The sequence below is a fragment of the Littorina saxatilis genome, linkage group LG2 (assembly GCF_037325665.1).
Source record: "Littorina saxatilis isolate snail1 linkage group LG2, US_GU_Lsax_2.0, whole genome shotgun sequence".
NCBI classification, from domain to species: Eukaryota; Metazoa; Mollusca; class Gastropoda; order Littorinimorpha; family Littorinidae; genus Littorina; species Littorina saxatilis.
In genome coordinates, this window is record NC_090246.1 from 24,417,566 (window position 1) to 24,439,304 (window position 21,739).

General features: G+C 41.4%; 1 protein-coding gene across 1 annotated transcript in view; it reads left to right on the forward strand.

Moving 5' to 3' along the window:
- Positions 1 to 21,739, forward strand: part of LOC138952387 (sodium-independent sulfate anion transporter-like) — a 106,517-nt gene that overhangs the window by 58,340 nt on the left and 26,438 nt on the right. The window contains exon 2 of the mRNA XM_070324054.1: positions 21,185 to 21,414. Coding sequence (XP_070180155.1) covers positions 21,185 to 21,414 — 230 coding nt within the window. The remainder of the gene's footprint in view (positions 1 to 21,184; positions 21,415 to 21,739) is intronic.

Below are 21,739 nucleotides of genomic sequence, written 5' to 3' on the forward strand. Positions count from 1 at the left end.
TTATTTCAAACAAAATTGCTTGTAAACTGGAGACCTTGACGTCATTCTGGTCAACTGGTAAGAGGTCAATTGTAGTCAGTCGTACGCCACTCCAGGTATGTGGTGTTTACCTGTCCATTCAAACACCGCAACATCAAAGGAACAAGGCTGTGCAGCGGGAACAGGTGAAAAGAGAACAGAAGGACGGGAAGAAAGTGAGGCTGTGGGCAGGGGCGGGGGGTGGGGGGGGGGAGAGCGGGAGGGGGGGGGGGGGGTGAAGCTTTGCGGGGATGGACTATGTCTTATTATGCACTGACTGACTGACTGATCTTCAGACAACAGGAAAAGAACAACTGCAAACAAACACGAACAAAAGGAAAAAATGTGTGTGTGTGAGAGAGAGAGAGAGAGAGAGAGAGAGAGAGAGAGAGAGAGAGAGAGAGAGAGAGAGAGAGAGAGAGAGAGAGAGAGAGAGAGAGGGGAGGCAGAGACATGGAGAGATAGCGTGGGGAGAAAGAGAGAAGGGGAGAGAGAGACGGGGAGAGAGGGGATGAGAGAGAGAGAGAGGGAGGGGGGGATGGAGAGAGAGAGAGAGATTTTGTGTATGTACCATTCCGACCAAACCGGCCGGCACTACTTTGCTTCAGTTGTCGGTCATTTACATTGAAAGTTCAGTTGTCGGTCATTCACATTTAAAGTTAATAAAAATTCGTTTCGCTAAATGTTAAGGGAGTACAGTGAGATGCAACATGAAACACATACGGGAGGGGGGGGGGGGCTGTTGGGAAAAGACTGCAAGACAAGACAAAATTCTTGTAAACTAAGGTTATAGATAAGCAAGAATAAATGCCTTTTTACATCCACCCCTTACCCTAGATGGGATCTGTTAGAATGGAAAACCCACGAGAGACAAAGAGTGGGTGATGGGGGGGGGGGGGGGGGGGGGTTGTATAATTTATGTATATAATTTAGTCCAAACAGGGCAGTGCTAGTTTTCGTCAGTCGTAGGCCTTTCCCATTAAAAGTTGGAACTGTGTTTCACACCTTTGAGGTGTTAAAGGTATCAAAATTCCGCCTGTTTTACGTAAGTGATCTTCGTCGCACCTAAGAGTGTGATAAATTTGGTCTACATTGCGATGTTCGTGTCTGTTTCTTGGCTTTTTTCCCCCCTTTTTTACATTTAGTCAAGTTTTGACTAAATGTTTTAACATAGAGGGGGGAATCGAGACGAGGGTTGTGGTGTATGTGTGTGTCTGTCTGTCTGTCTGTCTGTCTGTCTGTGTGTGTAGAGCGATTCAGACTAAACTACTGGACCGATCTTTATGAAATTTGACATGAGAGTTCCTGGGTATGATATCCTCAGACGTTTTTTTCATTTTTTTGATAAATGTCTTTGATGACGTCATATCCGGCTTTTCGTGAAAGTTGAGGCAACACTGTCACGCTCTCATTTTTCAACCAAATTGGTTGAACTTTTGGTCAAGTAATCTTCGACGAAGCCCGGACTTCGATATTGCATTTCAGCTTGGTGGCTTAAAAATTAGTTAATGACTTTGGTCATTAAAAATCTGAAAATTGTAAAAAAATTATTTTTTTTATAAAACGATCCAAATTTACGTTCATCTTATTCTCCATCATTTTCTGATTCCAAAAACATATAAATATGTTATATTTGGATTAAAAACAAGCTCTGAAAATTAAAAATATAAACATTATGATCAAAATTAAATTTTCGAAATCAATTTAAAAACACTTTCATCTTATTCCTTGTCGGTTCCTGATTCCAAAAACATATAGATATGATATGTTTGGATTAAAAACACGCTTAGAAAGTTAAAACGAAGAGAGGTCCAGAAAAGCGTGCTATCCTTCTCAGCGCAACTACTACCCCGCTCTTCTTGTCAATTTCACTGCCTTTGCCATGAGCGGTGGACTGACGATGCTACGAGTATACGGTCTTGCTGCGTTGCATTGCGTTCAGTTTCATTCTGTGAGTTCGACAGCTACTTGACTAAATGTTGTATTTTCGCCTTACGCGACTTGTTTTCTCCTATTTTTGAACAGTTGCATTACAATATTCATATCAGCGACTCATTTCAATCATTTGGCTGTGCAACATTCAGTTGAGAAGAATCAGTAACTTTGTAAATATGACACATACCATAAGCAATGACGACACTTTTACATACAGGACTACTTCAAGAACTCTGTTCAAAGTAAAATTGCCACGAATTATTAGAATACACTTACTGAATGTTTTCAGCAGTGCTTTGTTTTATGGGTAATATGTATGATCACATGGTACAATCAAACTAGCTTTTGCTGTCCTGTTTTGGTATTCACATTCAACTTGAGATGTCGATACTAGATCTGTTAGATTTACTGTACAGAACTAAGTTACATTACTTCAATCTTTCGGGAATATGTAAGGGGGAAAATGTAAACAAAAAACAAATAAGTAAAAATGTGTAGTAGAAATAACATGATGTTTGCGTTGGCTCGTGTAGTGTAAACGACGAGGAGCGCAGGTCGACGAAACAAACAATTGATAACATGTATGTACTGCATGCAACGATGTCTGTGACCTATGGTGTCTTCTTTTATGCAAGACCTGTAAACTTATCGTTACGTTGAACTGTTAACACGTGAACATGTGAGCGCCCTATTTTGGTACAGGTATGGGATTTCATCTTCTTCTAGGTCGGCCTGAGAATTTTAACAGACTCGACTAGAATATTTGAATCGGCAACAACATCACGGAGGCAATGTTCTACATCGCACAATGTAAAGAAAAAGATACTTGATATCACTAACGGCAATAACGGTGTTTTCGGTCGTGTTGGTGTGGAACATGTTATCTTTACGTTGTTGATGTTCTAAACCGATTTAAGTATGTTTATGTGCTTGTTTGTGTGTGTGGTTTGTGTGTGTAGGTGTGTAGCTTATGTGTGTGTGTGTGTGTGTGTGTGTGTGTGTGTGTGTGTGTGTGTGTGTGTGTGTGTGTGTGTGTGTGTGTGTGTGTGTGTGTGCGTTTTCGTCTGCTGCTGCTGTTTCTGCAATGGAGACGATGACGTTGATGGGCTATGTTTAAATTGGGTTAAGCATAACCCACCTACTTTTGGCCAACACTAATCGATCCAGAGGTTTAGGCCAGTCCGTGAGAATAGAAAGAGAGGAAACTTAAGGTTGAGGTGACCGTACCCTTAAATCAAAGGCTGCGTTGACAGGTGATGATAGAGAGGTCTTTGAGCATAATTAGGACATTTACCATTGCTCTGCTGACCTCACCGATGACCGCTCGCCCTCAAAATGTATACGCCGCTTTGCCTTTGATTTGAACTCGTTTGACGTTGCGTGTACTTCAACTAAATTTGAGGTCACCAACTGACCAAGATCTGGATTTTTCAATTGGGTCATAGATTTTCCCAATGTCAGCGAAAACCTGTGTGGTAAGTGTCGATGGTCGGAGAATTAGACATTCCGAGTCTCTGAGATTACTTGTGTAGTCTTCACTTTCTATATCTACTGCATTGGGCGGTTGCTTCCCTCCCAGACGTTCAAACACGTTGACCGACATCCAGATTCTGTGGTGACAGCAGGTCAGCACCACCGCATGACCTTCGAATACAAAAAGCAGGAGTGCGTCACTTGTTCTCAGAAACGAAGGGTCGACAGAGTCTCGCATAGAAACGATACTTACGTTGCATGATTTGACATGACAATACTCGTTGCTCATGATATACCCAGGGTTCGACACTAGCGGGGGCGGGGGGCGGAACGCCCCGGAGTTTTGTGTTCCGCCCCAAACATTGCCGAAGCTTGGGGCCCACTCCGCCCCAGGATAAATTCCAACAATGACAAACCGAAAATTCTAATGCTAGAGCCAATCACTAAAAATCGCCAGTCAAAGTCGTCACTGAAATTTGCGTAACGATCAATGCCGCAGTCAAGAAAAGTGACAACATTGAAATCGTCGAAGGACAATGCCGCAAGGGAAATAACTCCCAGATTGCGCTCTTTAGCGTGAGAGATAAGTATCGCCTTCAAATGCCAAACGCAAAATGTGGCGACACATCCCTGATGTAAAAAGACATGGAAATGAAGATGAAGAACAGGGTGGAGAGAAATGAAAAAAGGAGACCGATGCAGCCAAAAGCGCGAAGCGCTGTTGTAATTTCAATGTCAAGTGGTTGAAAGAATTTCCCTGGCTTCAGTACGATGAAGAAAAACAGACAATGCATTGCCGCCCGTGCAGATCTTATTATATAGCGGAGAACCACTTGGAAAAAGTGGTGATTCTGAAGGTATATATATATACTTAGCATGAATAACAGTGGGCCCCAGATTTTTGTTTTCCGCCCCAGCAATTTCCATCTCCGGGGCCAGTGTGGCCCCAGGCCAAATAAGTTAGTGTCGACCCCTGTATACCCCTTTCCTAGGCTACCTCACCACTACCACCCGTCCACCTCCCTCTGCCTATGAATGCTTGAAATCACCCTAAACATTACGTCATTCGGCGTCTCGGTAGTAGTAACAGCATAGAAAGCAGGGTTGTAGATCTATGGAACTTACATTTTGTACTTTGATACTTCAAAGCAAAATCTTAGAAATTTAAAAATGATGACTCGAAACTTGATGCTATAGTTGTGTGTTATATATGCAGTTAATGACTTAGGAAGCACACAAAGCATATTAGATTGACCAATGGCATGATATTCTAGATTGAGAAAAAAAACCAGGTAACGAAACATTAGGGGAAAGGCTCCTAATATGGACCGGCTCCTAATATGGACCACCTCCTGTTCTGACAAACTAACGGCGCTAGAGCGCTCAAAACAATTTCATTCGCTGTATTCACCCTCTTTGGATAACTTGCACATGTCAAAACAGTTGCAGAAATACAAACCTCAAAACCGTTAGGTTTTTTCTCTTTTTTCACTTTTGGCAGCGTTCACTCTAAATTTGCCGCCTAAAACGGACTCGTTTCTGTCCACAGTCAAAGCTTTTATCACACAAAAATTGCTATATATGACAGCTAAGACGGTATTTGTTACATTTTAGCAGTGTTGACCCCGAGTTTCTCCTGCAAATAAAAAATAATAGCAAAATCTCAAAGTATGTGCGAGTCCCCTAATATGGACCACCTTCAACAAATCGAAGAAAATAAAAGCTAAAGGCTATTTTCATTAATTCATTAAGAAGCTTGCTGGAAATAACCTATAACTAGCCCTCGAGATTTAAAAAAAATATAACAAAAAGTCTTCTTTTCGTGGAAGTTGATAATTTCACTTATTTTCACTCTGTTTTATAAGCTTCTTTAGTTTCCTGGTGTGCTTCAAATAATGCTCTCATCGACTCGAAACCGATAAATCTAAAGCATATTTTAATTAGTCTGACTTGTACACTAAGTTGTATCATGTTATGTTGAAGTATAGGGGGCTTTTTACAGTGATTTGTGAAGGCCGCTTGACTGATCCATATTAGGCGCCCAGGCTCCTAATATGGACCATTTGTGAATTTTTCTGTATTTAATTTTTGCTGAATGTTTATCAAAGCTATTTCACTCTAATTAGTCCTAACGGTTAACCTAAGAGAGAAGGACTACCAAACACAAAATGAAACTTCTTCGCAAGAAAACAAGCTAGTTATCAGCATGAAACAAAAAGTGGTCCATATTAGGAGCCCTTACCCTATTTCTTCTGAGGGTTTCGCAAGATAAAACGATTAATGATGAACTCGTGTACTGTTTCTTATATTTGTGTCTTAATGAACAAACACTACATTACCCAGTTCTTAGGCTTAATAAACCCCACCAATAATCGTTTTTAAAGGGGCTGCCTGGACATGAAGCTTAAAAGTCTAGGTCAAGATCACGATAAAACTCAGTTTGAGGGCATTTTTAATCTTCTTTTTTTCCACTAAACTGTCTTTATCAATTCTGTTGGACATTCAAGAGTTGTTAACCCCAATACGCACACAAATATTAAAACGAAATGAAGTGAAAAAGATAACAAAACCCTTGCTTGATAGATAATGTTTGTGTGTACGAAGGTTGTTACGCTGTAGCCTCTTCTTTATTTTTTTTTATTTTTTACATGTTTACACCGCCCACAAAATTGGACAATTCTGTCAAGATTCAGAGGTAGCCGTGTATTCAGATCTCATTATCAATCAATCAATCAATATGAAGCTTATATAGCGCGTATTCCGTGGGTACAGTTCTAAGCGCTTGTCAAGGTCAAGTTCAACTGAGCTGGGGTTATTCCAAGCCACTTGAAAGGCTTAATTTATTGTTTCATATTATCGAACCTTTGCCTTCCTAACTCTTCCTGATAATGCGCCATTTGAAGCAAGTTTGACAGGAAAATTCGCACTGAATCCTGTCCCTTCAGGCTACAATGTGATGTGTGAGGGACGGTGAAGCTTCGTAGGACGGCTCTGTACGTCAATGCATTGGGAGTACTGTCTTGATTTGCGAGAAGTTCTTATCGAAGAGAGCAGCGTTTTATGAGATTACGACGTACCTATCATATTGTTTCTCGTAGCTAGGGTTGACCTGAGCTTGAAAAACAAACCCGTGAAAAGATTACAAAAACAAACAAAGAAGCTTCGTTTAAGATCAGTTCACGTGAACCACCAAGACTGTTTTTCTACAACATTCCCGAAGGAATTATTTTCTGTTATGTTTTGTAACCGCATGTTTCGTGAAAAACAACAACACAACCCTAAGTTGGTCAACCGTGAAAAGGAGAAGAATGCATTGTTGTGCAGTGTTTCGTATTGCGCAAACAATATCAAGCTGAGGCAGAAAATGAGATGCACACCAAGGTGCTAGTTGGTCCCCCACAATATTCTTGCAGAGAAGCTGCAAAGGGGTCAATTCCTCGATGGCGCACCGGAATAGCACACGAGAACGAGACACTTTTTTAGGAACCAGCCAATACCGACGCAGGAAACCTGCACTGATACCACGTGTTTCACCTATGACATTCAAAACTTCTGAGAGGCGTAAAAAAGAGAGACACCTCTCTGAGAGACGTGAAAGGGAGATAGCGTATATGTGAACGCCTTAAGTGTGTCTGTGTGGTGTACAAGTATATAAAGGGCTGTTTGACAGGAAAAGGGGGAGGGGTGCGTGGTACCGCGTGCGATAGAGCCTTAACGCTGTCCACTTGCACCTATGCATATTCAACGTGCCATCCAGAATCTGTGAAGAAAAGGAACCTTGCAGTTTAAAGGCGATTCACTGAGGCGGGAGGTACCGACACAGGTGAAAGTGACGAGAAAAGTGAACAAGCAGGAGACGGGAGCGTGCAGACGTTTTCAGCGATGACCAGGAAGAGTAAAAGTTTCAGTCCCATTGGCCAGACGGTTGCACTGCACATGGGAACGGTAAACACAAAATGTGGTGTTCTTTCTTCTGTCTTGATGGTTGTGCTCACTAATCAATGCCAAAATACCATCGTCTTTTTAAAAAGTGTTAACAAAAGTGTATGTTTCATTTTTAAAGCACAATCTTTTTTTTGTTAATCTTCGCCCGAGAGGTATGAATCAGATAGTTTCCTCGTATTTGTGAGATTCGTTGCCAAGATAGAATCGGCACAGTAGTCGAGTTTTTGTTTCATCTGTAAGCTACAAACAGTGTTTTTGTGTCCCAAAAGAAACGAACCTTTCCCGCACTTGTTTGTCAAATTCATTGCCAAGATCAATTCGATAGGCCACAAAAAGAGGGTATTTTTCATCAATCGACTTCAACCAGTATTTCTTTGGTCTTAGTGCAACAAAAAATGTGTTTGTTGAATGTAAGTCGTAGCCAAGATCAAATAGAAAATTTGGGATTTTGGAAAATAAGGATTTGTTTCAATTGTTGATATACAAATGATATGTTTGTTATTCGAAAACAACCAATAGCTTTACTCAGTTATGTCGGATCCAATAGAATCGTCAAAAAAGATGGTCTTTATTCCATCCTTTAACTGAAAACATTTCTTCCAATAGGAACGCTTGCTGTTTTTCAGATACATTTCAAAAATTGAATCAGAAAAAAAAGAAGAACGAAAAAATTGCCCTCTGAAAGTAGATCTCGTTTTTACATTTAGTCAAGTTTTGACTAAATGTTTTAACATAGAGGGGGAATCGAGACGAGGGTCGTGGTGTGTGTGTGTGTGTGTGTGTGTGTGTGTGTGTGTGTGTGTGTGTGTGTGTGTGTGTGTGTGTGTGTCTGTCTGTCTGTCTGTCTGTCTGTCTGTCTGTCTGTCTGTCTGTGCGCGTGTGTGTGTAGAGCGATTCAGACTAAACTACTGGACCGATCTTTATGACATTTTTCATGAGAGTTCCTGGGAATGATATCCCCGGACGTTTTTTTCATTTTTTTGATAAATGTCTTTGATGACGTCATATCCGGCTTTTTGTAAAAGTTGAGGCGGCACTGTCACTCCCTCATTTTTCAATCAAATTGATTGAAATTTTGGCCAAGCAATCTTCGACGAAGGCCGGACTTCGGTATTGCATTTTAGCTTGGTGGCTTAAAAATTAATTAATTAAAAATCTGAAAATTGTAAAAAAACAAATTATTTTATAAAACGATCCAAATTTACGTTCATCTTATTCTTCGTCATTTACTGATTCCAAAAACATATAAATATGTTATATTTGGATTAAAAACAAGCTCTGAACATTAAAAATATCAAAATTATGATCAAAATTAAATTTTCGAAATCGATTTAAAAATACTTTCATCTTATTCCTTGTCGGTTCCTGATTCCAAAAACATATAGATATGATAATTATGTTTGGATTAGAAACACGCTCAGAAAGTTAAAACGAAGAGAGTTACAGAAAAGCGTGCTATCCTTCTCAGCGCAAATACTACCCCGCTCTTCTTGTCAATTTCACTGCCTTTGCCACGAGCGGTGGACTGACGATGCTACGAGTATACGGTCTTGCTGAAAAATTGCAGTGCGTTCAGTTTCATTCTGTGAGTTCGACAGCTTGACTAAATGTTGTATTTTCGCCTTACGCGACTTGTTCTTCTGTGTGTTTGGTGGAGATATGTTATATTGTTGCGAAAGAAGACGGTATGAGGAAGTAGAGAGACATATGATTAGACGCACATGTTTGTGCAGATAAAGGTTGACGTTTAAATTGTGCTTGTTGCACTGCCCCTGGCCGTTGTGAGAACAGAAAATCAAAGACAGAATTTTGTTTTGTTTTGTTTTGTTTTCATTTCTGTGTTATACCCAGGTATCGTTAGGTATGCCCACCACCTTTTTCCAAATTTCGAAAGGGGTTACTATTTCGGGGATTTCTTTTGAACACAATTTGGGCTTTTTGTTCTTCTTCTCTTGGACCTTATATTTGATTATCAGGAGAACATGCTTTTACATCAGTGGAATTAGGTAAAATCGTGAAGGAGAACATCGCCGTCGGGGTCCTGATTTGGCCTATATGGTCCGCTGGACCCAAAAAGCAACAGCTATCAAATCAACATCGCCGTCTAACCTTCGTGGTTGAAAACGACGTTAAACACCAAATAAAGAAAGAACATCGCCGTCCAAAATTGCGAATAAGCAGCACTTTTTCTGGTAATTCTGTTTTGTAATACCATGATTATCTTTGGCAAAAACACATGAGTAAGTTTGAAACTAGTACAGTAATTGTTGACATTCGAATGTAACCTTACTACGACCTCTAGTGTCGTGGTTTCCGATACATGAGGAGAAAATATAGTAACCCTTCTGCAGAACACAGTGAAACCGTCTTTGCTGGTCTGTGTGTGTGTGTGTGTGTGTGTGTGTGTGTGTGTGTGTGTGTGTGTGTGTGTGTGCGTGCGTGCGTGCGTGCGTGCGTGCGTGCGTGCGTGCGTGCGTGCGTGCGTGCGTGCGTGCGTGCGTGCGTGCGTGCGTGCGTGCGTGCGTGCGTGCGTGCGTGCGTGCGTGCGTGCGTGCGTGCGTGCGTGCGTGCGTGCGTTTGAAAACGATTTCAGGAGGGATAACAGTAGACGAATTATTGCTCATGGTGTTGGCATTAGAACAATCATTACTCATGTTGTATAGTCATTTTCCTTAGACTGGGGTTTACTATTAACACGAATGTTAGTGGGGAGTCGAAAAACAATCAAGTGTCCGGCCCTTACTTCGTTTTCTTGATTGATCCTTCAGTTTGCGACACATCACATTACACGCGGCGCTTCGATCGTTCTCGGTGACATTCGGGTTTTTCCCTTGGTATGCATTGTATTGTTACACTTGTCATCATCATCATCATCATTGCTAATCAAGGCCATGATTAACGTAATATGTGTAATGTTTATCGCTCACCTGCGTGAATCAGGTAACACTTTACTCATCTCGCCACCACGAATTTAATAAAGATTGCAGTTACGTGTAATGGCCGTTGGCTGTCGATATCAAAGTGCGGTATGCGCAAAATTTCCGTGTGAGAACCTTCTATAATTGACAGCAATCTGCTTAGCTGATGTAGATTTATTGACGTGGCCGTAGTTGGCTGATCTAATGGTTTACTGTGTGTGTGTGATTCATTGACTTGTGACACCGGTGGAAATTGCAGGTAGATTATGACCTTTGTTTTATTTTGTTAACCGTTGGAATGGCCAGTTCTGACTGCATCTTTTGGCAACAGTGGTTGTATCTGTTGTGCTTTGAGCTGTCGTGATTTTTATTTTCGCAACGTCTCGTCGAGTGTGGTTATCCTTGCTGTTCTGAAGGCTGTTTGTTTACTGTTTTATAAGTCTGAGAGCCAGTTCACAAGTTGTCAGGGAACTTTAAGTGAAAAGCCAATCGGCTTTCAAAGTGCTTTTGTTTCCTGGGACCAAGTGCATTTAACATTAGACCACGAAGGACTAAGAGAATGTATGTAAATTATTTCAACTTAATGACCTGGAACAGTAAACACCCAGTTTTTAATTCAGGCCGTAGCCCTCATTTTATCCTTTATCTCTTCAGAAGACCTTGGGTCGACGTTTGGAGTAGAAACTGTGCTCCTATCACCACAACCACCTTTCTGCTCACTAGCCAATGAAACACCATTTAAAGTATTTGATCACATACTTGTAGCTCTGTAGAGGACAAGTTGTCACCGTTTGAAGTATCTCGTCTCTTTATGTATACTTAGGATTAGATTAACATTTGGAAAGTACCGGTAAACGGCATCGTCTTGTGTACTCAGTAGATAAACATTTTGATATCAATCGCATCTCTTTAATTCAGATGACAGTAACTGAACATTAAAAGCTACGTGTACAGTTATTAAAGAGGATAGTGACTCAACATTTGAGATACATTATTTTTTCTCTAATTTATAGGACAGTGAATAATCAGTTTTTTAAGTAAATCGTGTATATCTAATATTCAGAGAGCAGTGAATCCACATCTGAAGTAAAACATATGGGGTTTTTTTTCTCTCGAAAAGCAAGTTTGTCCCAGTGGTGCATCTCCTTAACTTCTTTCTCTCCAGGTAGTAATATCTCTGATCTTTTGAAGAGGTCTGTAGCATCCAATGAAGTCCAAACGTGTTGTTATATATAAATTTCTAAATTCTTTCTTAATAAATATCAATTCCACACTTTGGCCTTAAATCAAAGTGTTTCCCTTCACAGATATCCCCTTGGGGTTGTCAGATGAGGGTAGTCTCCCATGCCAACAGAAGCTACCATTCAAAAAGTGGTTTGCTTCTTAGTTGGATACCATGGGTTGACAACTCTCACCATCAGTACCACCTGACCACTGATGAGACACAATAGTGTCGAAACACGTGTCTGGTATAGGTACACAAACAATGGTCCTCCTCAGGACTAGATTACCTTGTGATACGTCCCCCACAAAGGGACTTTGCTTTGTAAATCTCGGTCCCCCTTGAGGAGGGTCTTATGCTCCCAATAGGCTGTCTGTGAAGGGATACTTATTTCTCTCTCTTTTTCTGCTAAGAGATTTTAACAAATCTCGGATAAAAGTCTCTGCTGACTTTCAATTGTTACTTTCACAATTTCTGATGTTTTATATATATATATAGATATATGTATATATCTCTATATATATACGACTAGTGTCTGTCTGTCTGTATGTCTGTCTGTCTGTCTGTTCGCGATGCACGGCCAAAGTTCTCGGTGGATCTTTTTCAAATTTGGACACCGTATTCAGCTACACCCCGGACACAACCTCATCGATGAGATATTTCAACACGTGCTCTCAGCGCGCAGCGCTGTGCGCGCTGAACCGATTTTTTTTGTTTTTTGTTTTTTGTTTTTTTGTTGTTGTCGGGATCCACTACCAGTAACTCTTCCTTATCTTCTCCAGTGTTTTCAGCCGCGATTATCTCCCTTCCTCCGTGTGGCGTCAATCCATATTCCCGTTACTACGTTACTATTTTTAGAAGGTCACTGCACGTTACTATTTTTAGAAGGTCTCCAGTGTTTTGCGCGTTTATCTCCTTTCCTTCGTGCGCCGGCAAAGCCGGCGTACACTCGGCAAAGCCGGGTCCCAGGCACAGCCTGGTATTCGGCTCTACTTCTTCCCGGCGAAGCCGGTACCCGGCGAAGCGGGTAATCATCTAGTATATATATACGACTTGTGTGTGTGTGTGTGTGTGTGTGTGTGTGTGTGTGTGTGTGTGTGTGTGTGTGTGTGTGTGTGTGTGTGTGTGTGTGTGTGTGTGTTCCCGATGCACGGCCAAGGTTCTCGATGGATCTGTTTCAAATTTCGTGGCCATATTCAGGTACACCCGGGACACAACCTGGTCGATGAGATATTTCAACACGTGCTCTCAGCGCGCAGCGCTGAACCGATTTTGGTTTTTCTCTGGATCCATTCCCAGTAACTCTTCCTTATCTTCTTCAGTGTTTTCAGCGTTTATCTCCCTTCCTTCGTGTGGCGTCAATCCATATTCCCGTTTCTATTTTTGAGTCACTTGAGAAAATGTGACTCTATGGAATCGGTCAGTGTTAGTCTGTCCGGCCGGCCGGCCGTCCGGCCGGCCGGCCGTCCGGCCGGCCGTCCGTAGACACCACCTTAACGTTGAACTTTTCTCGGAAACTATCAAAGCGATCGGGCTCATATTTTGTTTAGTCGTGACCTCCAATGACCTCTACACTTTAACGATGGTTTCGTTGACCTTTGACCTTTTTCAAGGTCACAGGTCAGCGTCAAAGGAAAAATTAGACATTTTATATCTTTGACAAAGTTCATCGGATGTGATTGAAACTTTGTAGGATTATTCTTTACATCAAAGTATTTACATCTGTAGCCTTTTACGAACGTTATCAGAAAAACAAGGGAGATAACTAGCCTTTTCTGTTCGGCAACACACAACTTAACGTTGGGCTTTTCTCGGAAACTATAAAAGTGACCGGGCTCAAATTTTATGTGAACGTGACTCCCAGTGACCTATACACTTTGACGTCTGCTTTGGTGACCTTTGACCTTTTTCAAGGTCACAGGTATGTCTTGAAGGAAAAAAATTGAAATATCATATCTCTGAAACTATTCATCGGATTTGATTCAAACTTTATAGGATTATTCTTTACATCAAATTATTTACATCTGTATTGTGTTGTGAATAGCAATTTCTTCCTGTCCATCTGATGCCTCATATAATATTCAGAACTGCGAAAGTGACTCGATCGAGCGTTTGCTCTTCTTGTTAGAAGGTCACTGTCGACAACGCTCAATCCATATTCCCGTTATACTATTTCTAGAAGGTCACTGTCCCGGCCAAGCCGGGTAATACTCTTCTCCAGTGTTTTGCGCGTTTATCTCCCTCCCTTCGTGCGGTGCGCCGGCAAAGCCGGCGTCCCCGGCGCAGCCGAGTATTCGGCTCAACTTCTTCCCGGCGAAGCCGTACCCGGCGAAGCGGGTATTCATCTAGTATATATATATACTAGATGAATACCCGCTTCGCCGGGTACGACTTCGCCAGGAAGAAGTCGAGCTGAATACCCGGCTGCGCCGGGGACCCCGGCTTTGCCAGGTGTACGCCGGCTTCCCCGGCGCACCGCACGAAGGAAGGGAGATAAACGCGCAAAACACTGGAGAAGAGTAATACCCGGCTTCGCCGGGACAGTGACCTTGTAAAAATAGTATAACGGGAATATGGATTGAGCGTTGTCGACAGTGACCTTCTAAAAATAGAAATGGGAATATGGATTGACGCCACACGAAGGAAGGGAGATAAACGCTAAAAACACTGGAGAAGATAAGGAAGAGTTACTGGGAATGGATCCAGAGAAAAACCAAAATCGGTTCAGCGCTGCGCGCTGAGAGCACGTGTTGAAATATCTCATCGAGCAGGTTGTGTCCAGGGTGTAGCTGAATATGGCCACCAAATTTGAAAAAGATCCATCGAGAACTTTGGCCGTGCATCGCGGACACACACACACACACACACACACACACACACACACACACACACACACACACACACACACACACACACACACACACACACACACACACACACACAAAAGTCGTATATATATATATATAGATATACACAAACAAATATGGAAAAAATAACCAAAACAAGCCTTCACGTTTTCACCAATATTTCGGCCTCGTGGCCTTCGTCAGGGTGTTCTATAATTAGCTCGCACGATGATTACAAATATCCTTTGATAATATATATAATTTAATATATATATGCATTATTTGTTGTTTTTGTTCGTTCAGTTCAGTTTCGTGAGTTTAGATATTTTTTTCAGTGTTCAGCGGATCTAAAGAGCTTCATATAAGCATTGTCAAACTTACAAAGAAATGGTGTATGACACGAGATCAATTTAATTCGGTACTAAAATCCAATTAATTTGCTGTTCAGTCTGAATTTATCAATTTAATAGATCTGCTACAATGTGTATTAAGCATTTCCAACATAAAACATATACTGTTAATCTTCAGTAATGGTGACAGCTTGCCATGTTTGGCGCGTTGTACCCACATCCGTTAGGGCAGTGGTTAAGTGTTCATACAATCGATAGGGTAGCGTGTGATTGTTTATGAAGCCCTTGTCTATACTGAAAAAAACCGTTAAGCCTTTTGTTTTTGCGTGGAGGTCTGTTCATATTATATATTATGCAAGTTATCCTAGACTGGTACGCTTTCCCATGGTATCATATTATTATGTAATCGTTAATATCAGGATATGCGTATATCATTATGTTAAATAGATTTATTTTTGTACAGGCAAAAGTACAATCTCACATGGTTAACTTCAAAATGGACTTTTCGCACGTGTAGAGGAGACTGTACACAAATACTAAAAATATATTAAAAAACCAAACAAATAACAAACAATAGAAGGTTTCAAATGAAGAGGTTAAAGAATGCTTGAGATTTAATTAATACCAGACAACTCTAAAGTCTTGCACATTGACTACATATGTTGCCTTTTTCATGCCAAGAAGAAGAACAATACAACTCGTAAACAACTCGAATGCTTGAATTGCGTCTCGTCGTGTGCTTCCCGACAGCGGGGAAAAGAGGGGTAGGGTTGGATGTCATGGAAGGAAGGGGGGGGGGGGGGAAGAGGGGGGACGGGGTGGGGTGGGGGGGGGGGGGGGGGGTTAGGCCATTCCACTTCTATTGAAGTGGCATTATGTGTCACAGAAAAGTGTGTTACTTTTAAATTACCCCCCAAGGATTACTTTTTTTTCGGACACGGAAGAATAGCAAATGCACCACATGCGAAGATTTAAATGAATATCAAATGCACCACATGTATCAAATTATAGGTTATGTGACAGAAAGTGCAGGCCATTCTTTGCACTGTAATTTGACAAGTGTGTAGTGTATATTTGCATACGTTATAGGAGACCTGTGCACACTGTCTCACGTTTTGACACTTTCTCGGTAATTGAGTGTTGTGCAACAGAATGAGAAAAACAAAGGCAGAGTTGAAGGGATGATTGTTTTTCTCTTCTTAGCTCCTTGTCACAAAACATTCTTCTTGCTTTTCAAAAAACACTCTAGCTGTAGGCCTACTCCTCTAAACCCCGAAAATAATGTAAACCTTTGGCTGTCTTGCTTGAATGGAGATACCTTTTGTTGTTTCTTTTTTACATTTAGTCAAGTTTTGACTAAATGTTTTAAAGGTGGTCGTCTACATTTTTGCTTTTTTTCAATAATTTTATGGTTAGATTTCGCTGAAAAGTTATGTCAGATGATGAATGAACCATGGGGAAAAAAATTATAGACAAAAAATATATGTAAAAAAATTTTTATTTTTGGGTAGCGTGACTCACGCTTCCAATATTTTGTTTTCTGTTTGCTGAGAACATGTGCTTTGCCTAAAAATACTGACCAATCAAATTCATATCACTATGCTTATATCCACGCCCAAACAAGTGCAGAAACAGTTTGACACTGGAGCGCTGTCCACGCTTTTTTTTAAACGCACGAAATGCACGGGATTTGAGAGGAGTTTTGCGCTTGGCATTTTCCAAATAAGGATATCCTACTATGAGTACTCCGCTGGAATACTACAATGAATTTTCAAACGGCAACACTGGCTTCGTCTTTCCTGATCGAAAGGGGGTGTATTGTTGATATTTGTAGACAATAGACTCTGCATTTTAATGGTCAAATGGCGATTTCGGTATAAAAATGTAGACAAGGACCTTTAACATAGAGGGGGGAATCGAGACGAGGGTCGTGGTGTATGTGTGTGTGTGTGTGTGTGTGTGTGTGTGTGTGTGTGTGTGTGTGTGTGTGTGTGTGTGTGTGTGTGTGTGTGTGTGTGTGTGTGTGTGTATGTAGAGCGATTCAGAGTAAACTACTGGACCGATCTTTATGAAATTTTTCATGAGAGTTCCTGGGTATGATATCCCCAGAGGTTTTTTTCATTTTTTCGATAAATGTCTTTGATGACGTCATATCCGGCATTTTGTAAAAGTTGAGGCGACACTGTCACACCCTCATTTTGTAATCAAATTGATTGAAATTTTGGCCAAGCAGTCTTCGATGAAGGCCGGACTTTGGTATTGCATTTCAGCTTGGAGGCTTAAAAATTAATTAATGACTTTGGTCATTAAAAATCTGAAAATTGTAATTAAAAATATTTTTTTAGAAAACGATCCAAAATTACGTTTATCGTATTCTTCATCATTTTCTAATTCCAAAAACATATATATATGTTATATTCGGATTAAAAACAAGCTCTGAAAAATAAAAATATAAAAATTATGATTAAAATTAAATTTCCGAAATCGATTTAAAAACAATTTTATCTTATTCCTTGTCCGTTCCTGATTCCAAAAACATACAGATATGATATGTTTGGATTAAAAACACGTTCAGAGAGTTAAAAAGAATAGAGATATAGAAAAGCGTGCTATCCTCCTCGGCGCAACCGCTACCGCGCTTTTCTGGATTGTTGATTTCAGGGCCGGACTAGGGGGGGGGGGGGGTTACAGGGGTTCCCCCCCCCCCCCCCTGGCTTAAGCAAGTACCTCCCAAACGCTTTTTTTATTTTTTTTTTTTTTACCTTTTTCGTTCAAGGAGAGGCTTCCTTTCCCTCCAGAAACATCAAAAAACGTTCAGCTTCAAGGGGGCTTCGTCCCCTGGGCCCCCATCTGTAACCCCCCCCCCCCCCCCCCCCCCCCTGGTACTTACCTAGTCCGGCCCTGGATTTCACTGCCTTTGCTACGAGCGGTGGACAGACGATGCTACGAGTGTACAGTCTTGCGGAAAAAATGCAATGCGTTCAGTTTCATTCTGTGAGTTCGACTGAGCTTGACTAAATGTTGTATTTTTGCCTTACGCGACTTGTTTTTTAAATCATTTTGTGTGTCTTCTGTTTGTTTGTTTGTTGTTTGTCGTTTTTTGTTTTGGGGGGTTACGACAAAAGAAGAGAATTCATGTGAATTTAGCGCATTATATGAAGTAATAGGAAGTCAGAAGTTGTGAAAAAAACAATTGAAAGTCAGCAGAGACTTTCTTCTGAGATTTGTATAATTCTCTTAGCAGAGCAAAAGAGAAAGAAAAGTATCTCTGTTGCTAAAGGTATGATTCTTTGGATCTAGATTTAGAGCGCTGATTCCCTTTGTTTCATAGATCTTGACATTAGAGTTCTGCCCCAATTGGTATGATTGTCACAGCTTCAAGCGCTGATAATGACGTGTGATTCTCACATAATTGGGTCAAGGGCAAATCTTGCCTCCATTATCGGCTAGTTTATCGTGAACAATGTCACCACCAAGAGATCTTACACTTTATTGAACCTTTAGTCATGCTGCACTGCCTGATACTTCAACGAAACAGGTATTGATTACGTGACCAAGTATTTCAAGGATAAGTCAATCTATGTATTTATCAAAGCAACCGTCGGTCATGCAATGGGAGAATGGCCTTAGCATAATAACTCATTTGTGATGCAAAGTTCATTATCAGTTCAGAAATTAGTAGTTCGCGACGGTATTATTATGTTGAACAGTGTTAGCGACTGCTAATGTTTCTTGTGGATCTTTTGTTGTGAACGATGCGCTGCTGTTTTCACTCTTAGTTCATAGTGCCGATGTGGACATGTATGGTGCGACTGACAAAGAACATATGGTAATTGTCATAACTGGTAATATTTCGTTTATGCCAGATAGACTTTAATGTGTTGTTGTTTCAGATATTTAAAGGCAGTCTGCCTGTCTCTGTCTCTCTTAGTCTCTGCCTCTCCCTCTCTATATCGATGTGTGTGTCTCTCTCTCTCTCTCTCTCTCTCTCTCTCTCTCTCTCTCTCTCTCTCTCTCTCTCTCTCTCTCTCTCTCTCTCTCTCTCTCTCTCTCTCATTTATGCGCGCGAGTGTTTCGTTCTGCCGGGATTTTGTTCTTGGTTTTTGTATTGCCCATTTATTTCTACCTGTCAATCGTTTATACAGTGGTTGGAACAGAAGCTTCCATTTCTGTTTCATGACAGCTGGACGTTATTCGATGTCGTCATTGTGCCGCAGTTTCATTGTTATTGGTTAAACAAATGAGCTCTTTATTGTTCAGCATTGCCCGCCTGATTAGCTGAGGTTTTGCTGGCCTTTATTGCCTGTTTTTTGTTTGACGAATGTTGTATGCATCTCTCTCTGTTTCTCTCTGTTACCGTCGCATCGAATCACCGTGGCCAGAAAGTTCTAATATTTCTAGCTTCTTTGGGCCACCCCCTGTTTGCATGTGTGGTCGGGAAACTGTGTTTTGATCTGCCTGCTCTAACCATGGTCAGAGACAATGCTTTCTTTTCCTGCTCGGTTTGGTTTGGCCGGGTTCGTTGCTTTGTTTGCGTGTGTGGGGAAATTGTCTCAAATCTTATATGGATTGCTACTTTTGTTTGGGCAGTGCAGAGGGATTGAATCGGAGTTGCGCGATCTTGATGGTTTTAATCGTTCGTTTTTTAGTGAAGCACACAAAGAGAGCTTGAGTTTTTGGCATGCCCTTGGGCAGCTTGGTGAAAAGCAACCTTTTTTCTATCTCGATCTCCGTTCGTATGTTTATCTGGATGGTTTTCTCTGTGTCCATTAGTGTGACTGTGTGTTCGTGTTTGTTTATTTGTCTTGCTAGTTTTTGTTTATCCCACGAGGAAAAGGGTAAAAGATCAATCAAACCCACGGCATCGGATACTCTGTTTTCTGCATTTCTCTCACGTGGTCGTCGCTTGATTGGTGATCCTGGTCAATTGAATGAGTTCGTGGAGAGGAGAAAATAAATCTCATTAGAGCGGGTAGGCGGACGTTTGTTTGTGAATACGAATGGGGAATGTTGCAGCAATAGCCTCTTGTTATGCCGCAACTTCGTTGTTTGTTTGCCAGCATTTTACAGCGTTTCTGTTTCACATCTTGGAATACTATGCCTCGGAATCTACGATTGGCTACCCTTTCCGTTCTGGATCAGGAAGAAGTGTTGTCTTCCTTGTAAAGGATACCCGGACGAGCCACCGCAATGAAAACAGGAGATGTGCAGTTAGTGTCATATAGATATGTCGGTGAAACAGTATACATTTATAGAGGCAATGCAAGCAGAAAGTGCAGTTTAAATTGGTCAAAATTGCTTTTTGGTCGGTCAACCACGCCTTCTCGTTCGGCCGGGGACCTGAAAGTGGAGTGAGCTGGTCCTTGGCAGTTGCTAGACTTTCAAGTGTGCGAATACGAATACGAATACGAATAAACTTTATTGTCATGAAACGTAGTGTTTATAAGACACGGGAATATACATAACCAAATGATTACATTGTTTCTTTTTTTTTGAAGCAATTATAAACAAATTCTCCCAATTTAGTGTGTACTTTGTCTACTTGCAAAAGTTGACTTGGTACATCATATGAATATATAGGTCAATTAATTTCACTCATGAAAGATTTTCGTAATTTTGTGCGTGTGAGTGTGTGTGTGTGTGTGTGTGTGTGTGTGTGTGTGTGTGTGTGTGTGTGTGTGCGTGTGTGTGTGCGAAGGGGAGAGGGGGGGAGGGGTAGTCGTGGTGGTGCGTGCGTGTCGGTCGGTCGGTCTGTGTCTGTGTGCATGTACATTTCCCTCAGACGCACTGCTAAAGGTTTAGAGCCAGAGACTGACTGGTAAATGAACACTCCCACAGAAAAAGCTTTTTATCGAGTGGAATACATCACACCACGTTAACTAACCTTGGCCGTTTTGGCGATGGCATGATCAAACAAAACAGTCCTATGTTAACAAAGAGGAGGGTGAAGAGGAAAGCTTTCGTTCTTGGTCTGTTTCCGTCTTTTTCTTATTAAATACCTCTTTTTCACAGACAGTGTCTAACGAAAGCGTTTTGAGTTGCACTACAAATGGTTTTCTCTTTTTGAGCAAGTTAAGATGTCTACGTCTTCGTTTAAGGCAATAATAATCCTCATTCTGAGTTAATTGAGATTTCCACGCTTGTATCCAAAAGGCCTTCGAGGCAGGCAATGGTGTTGTTGTTGTTGTTGTTGTTGTTGTTGTTGTTGTTGTTGTTGTTGTTGTTGTTGTTGCTTCTCTGCTGTTGCTGCTGCTGCTGCTATGGTCGTTCATGATTTTCTGGTCACTGTTTCCATTATTTCAGCCAGATTTGACACAAAATGGGAATGCCGAGGAGGTGACTTGCATTCACAGCAATGCTTATACATAAATTGCAGAAGGTGTCAGAAAATTGATTTTTGTCTTCTTCCGTTCCTTCGCCAGTAATTAACCTGTCATTTCTTTCTAACAATGATCCCCCACTTTGATCATTCTCCAGCCTGCCTCAAACGGGAGCGTGAACGCCGACGACGCGACCATCACGATCGGCAATGAGAAGCACCTGGAAAGTGCCGCGCCTGTCGTCGTCAAGGACAACGACAACGACGGGAAGGACATGACGCTCAGCGTCCGCATCCGCCGCCGTGCCCGCAGCTCTGTCCAGCAGTGCTGTTCTATGCGCACGCTGAAGCGGAAGCTGCCCATCTTACAATGGCTGCCAAGCTACAGGTAAAGAACCGGGTCACCTGGATGATTATGCATGAGAAAGTGCCCGGCTGGGTTGGACCTAAGCACCGGGTCGGATTTGTTAAAAATTCAACAACAAAATCTCAGTTTCAATTAAAAAAATATATTTTTGTTAATCGTCGAGAAGTCAGTCAAAAGATGGCGAGGCAGTCTCTGTGTGTGTGTATGTATGCATGTCAGCCTGTCTATCTGTCTATATACTCACCTACCTGTATGTGTAAGTGTGTGTTTGTGTGTGGAAGAGAGCGAAGGAGAGCTTGCGTGCGTGTGTGTTTGTGTATGTGAGTGTGTGTGTGTGTGTGTGTGT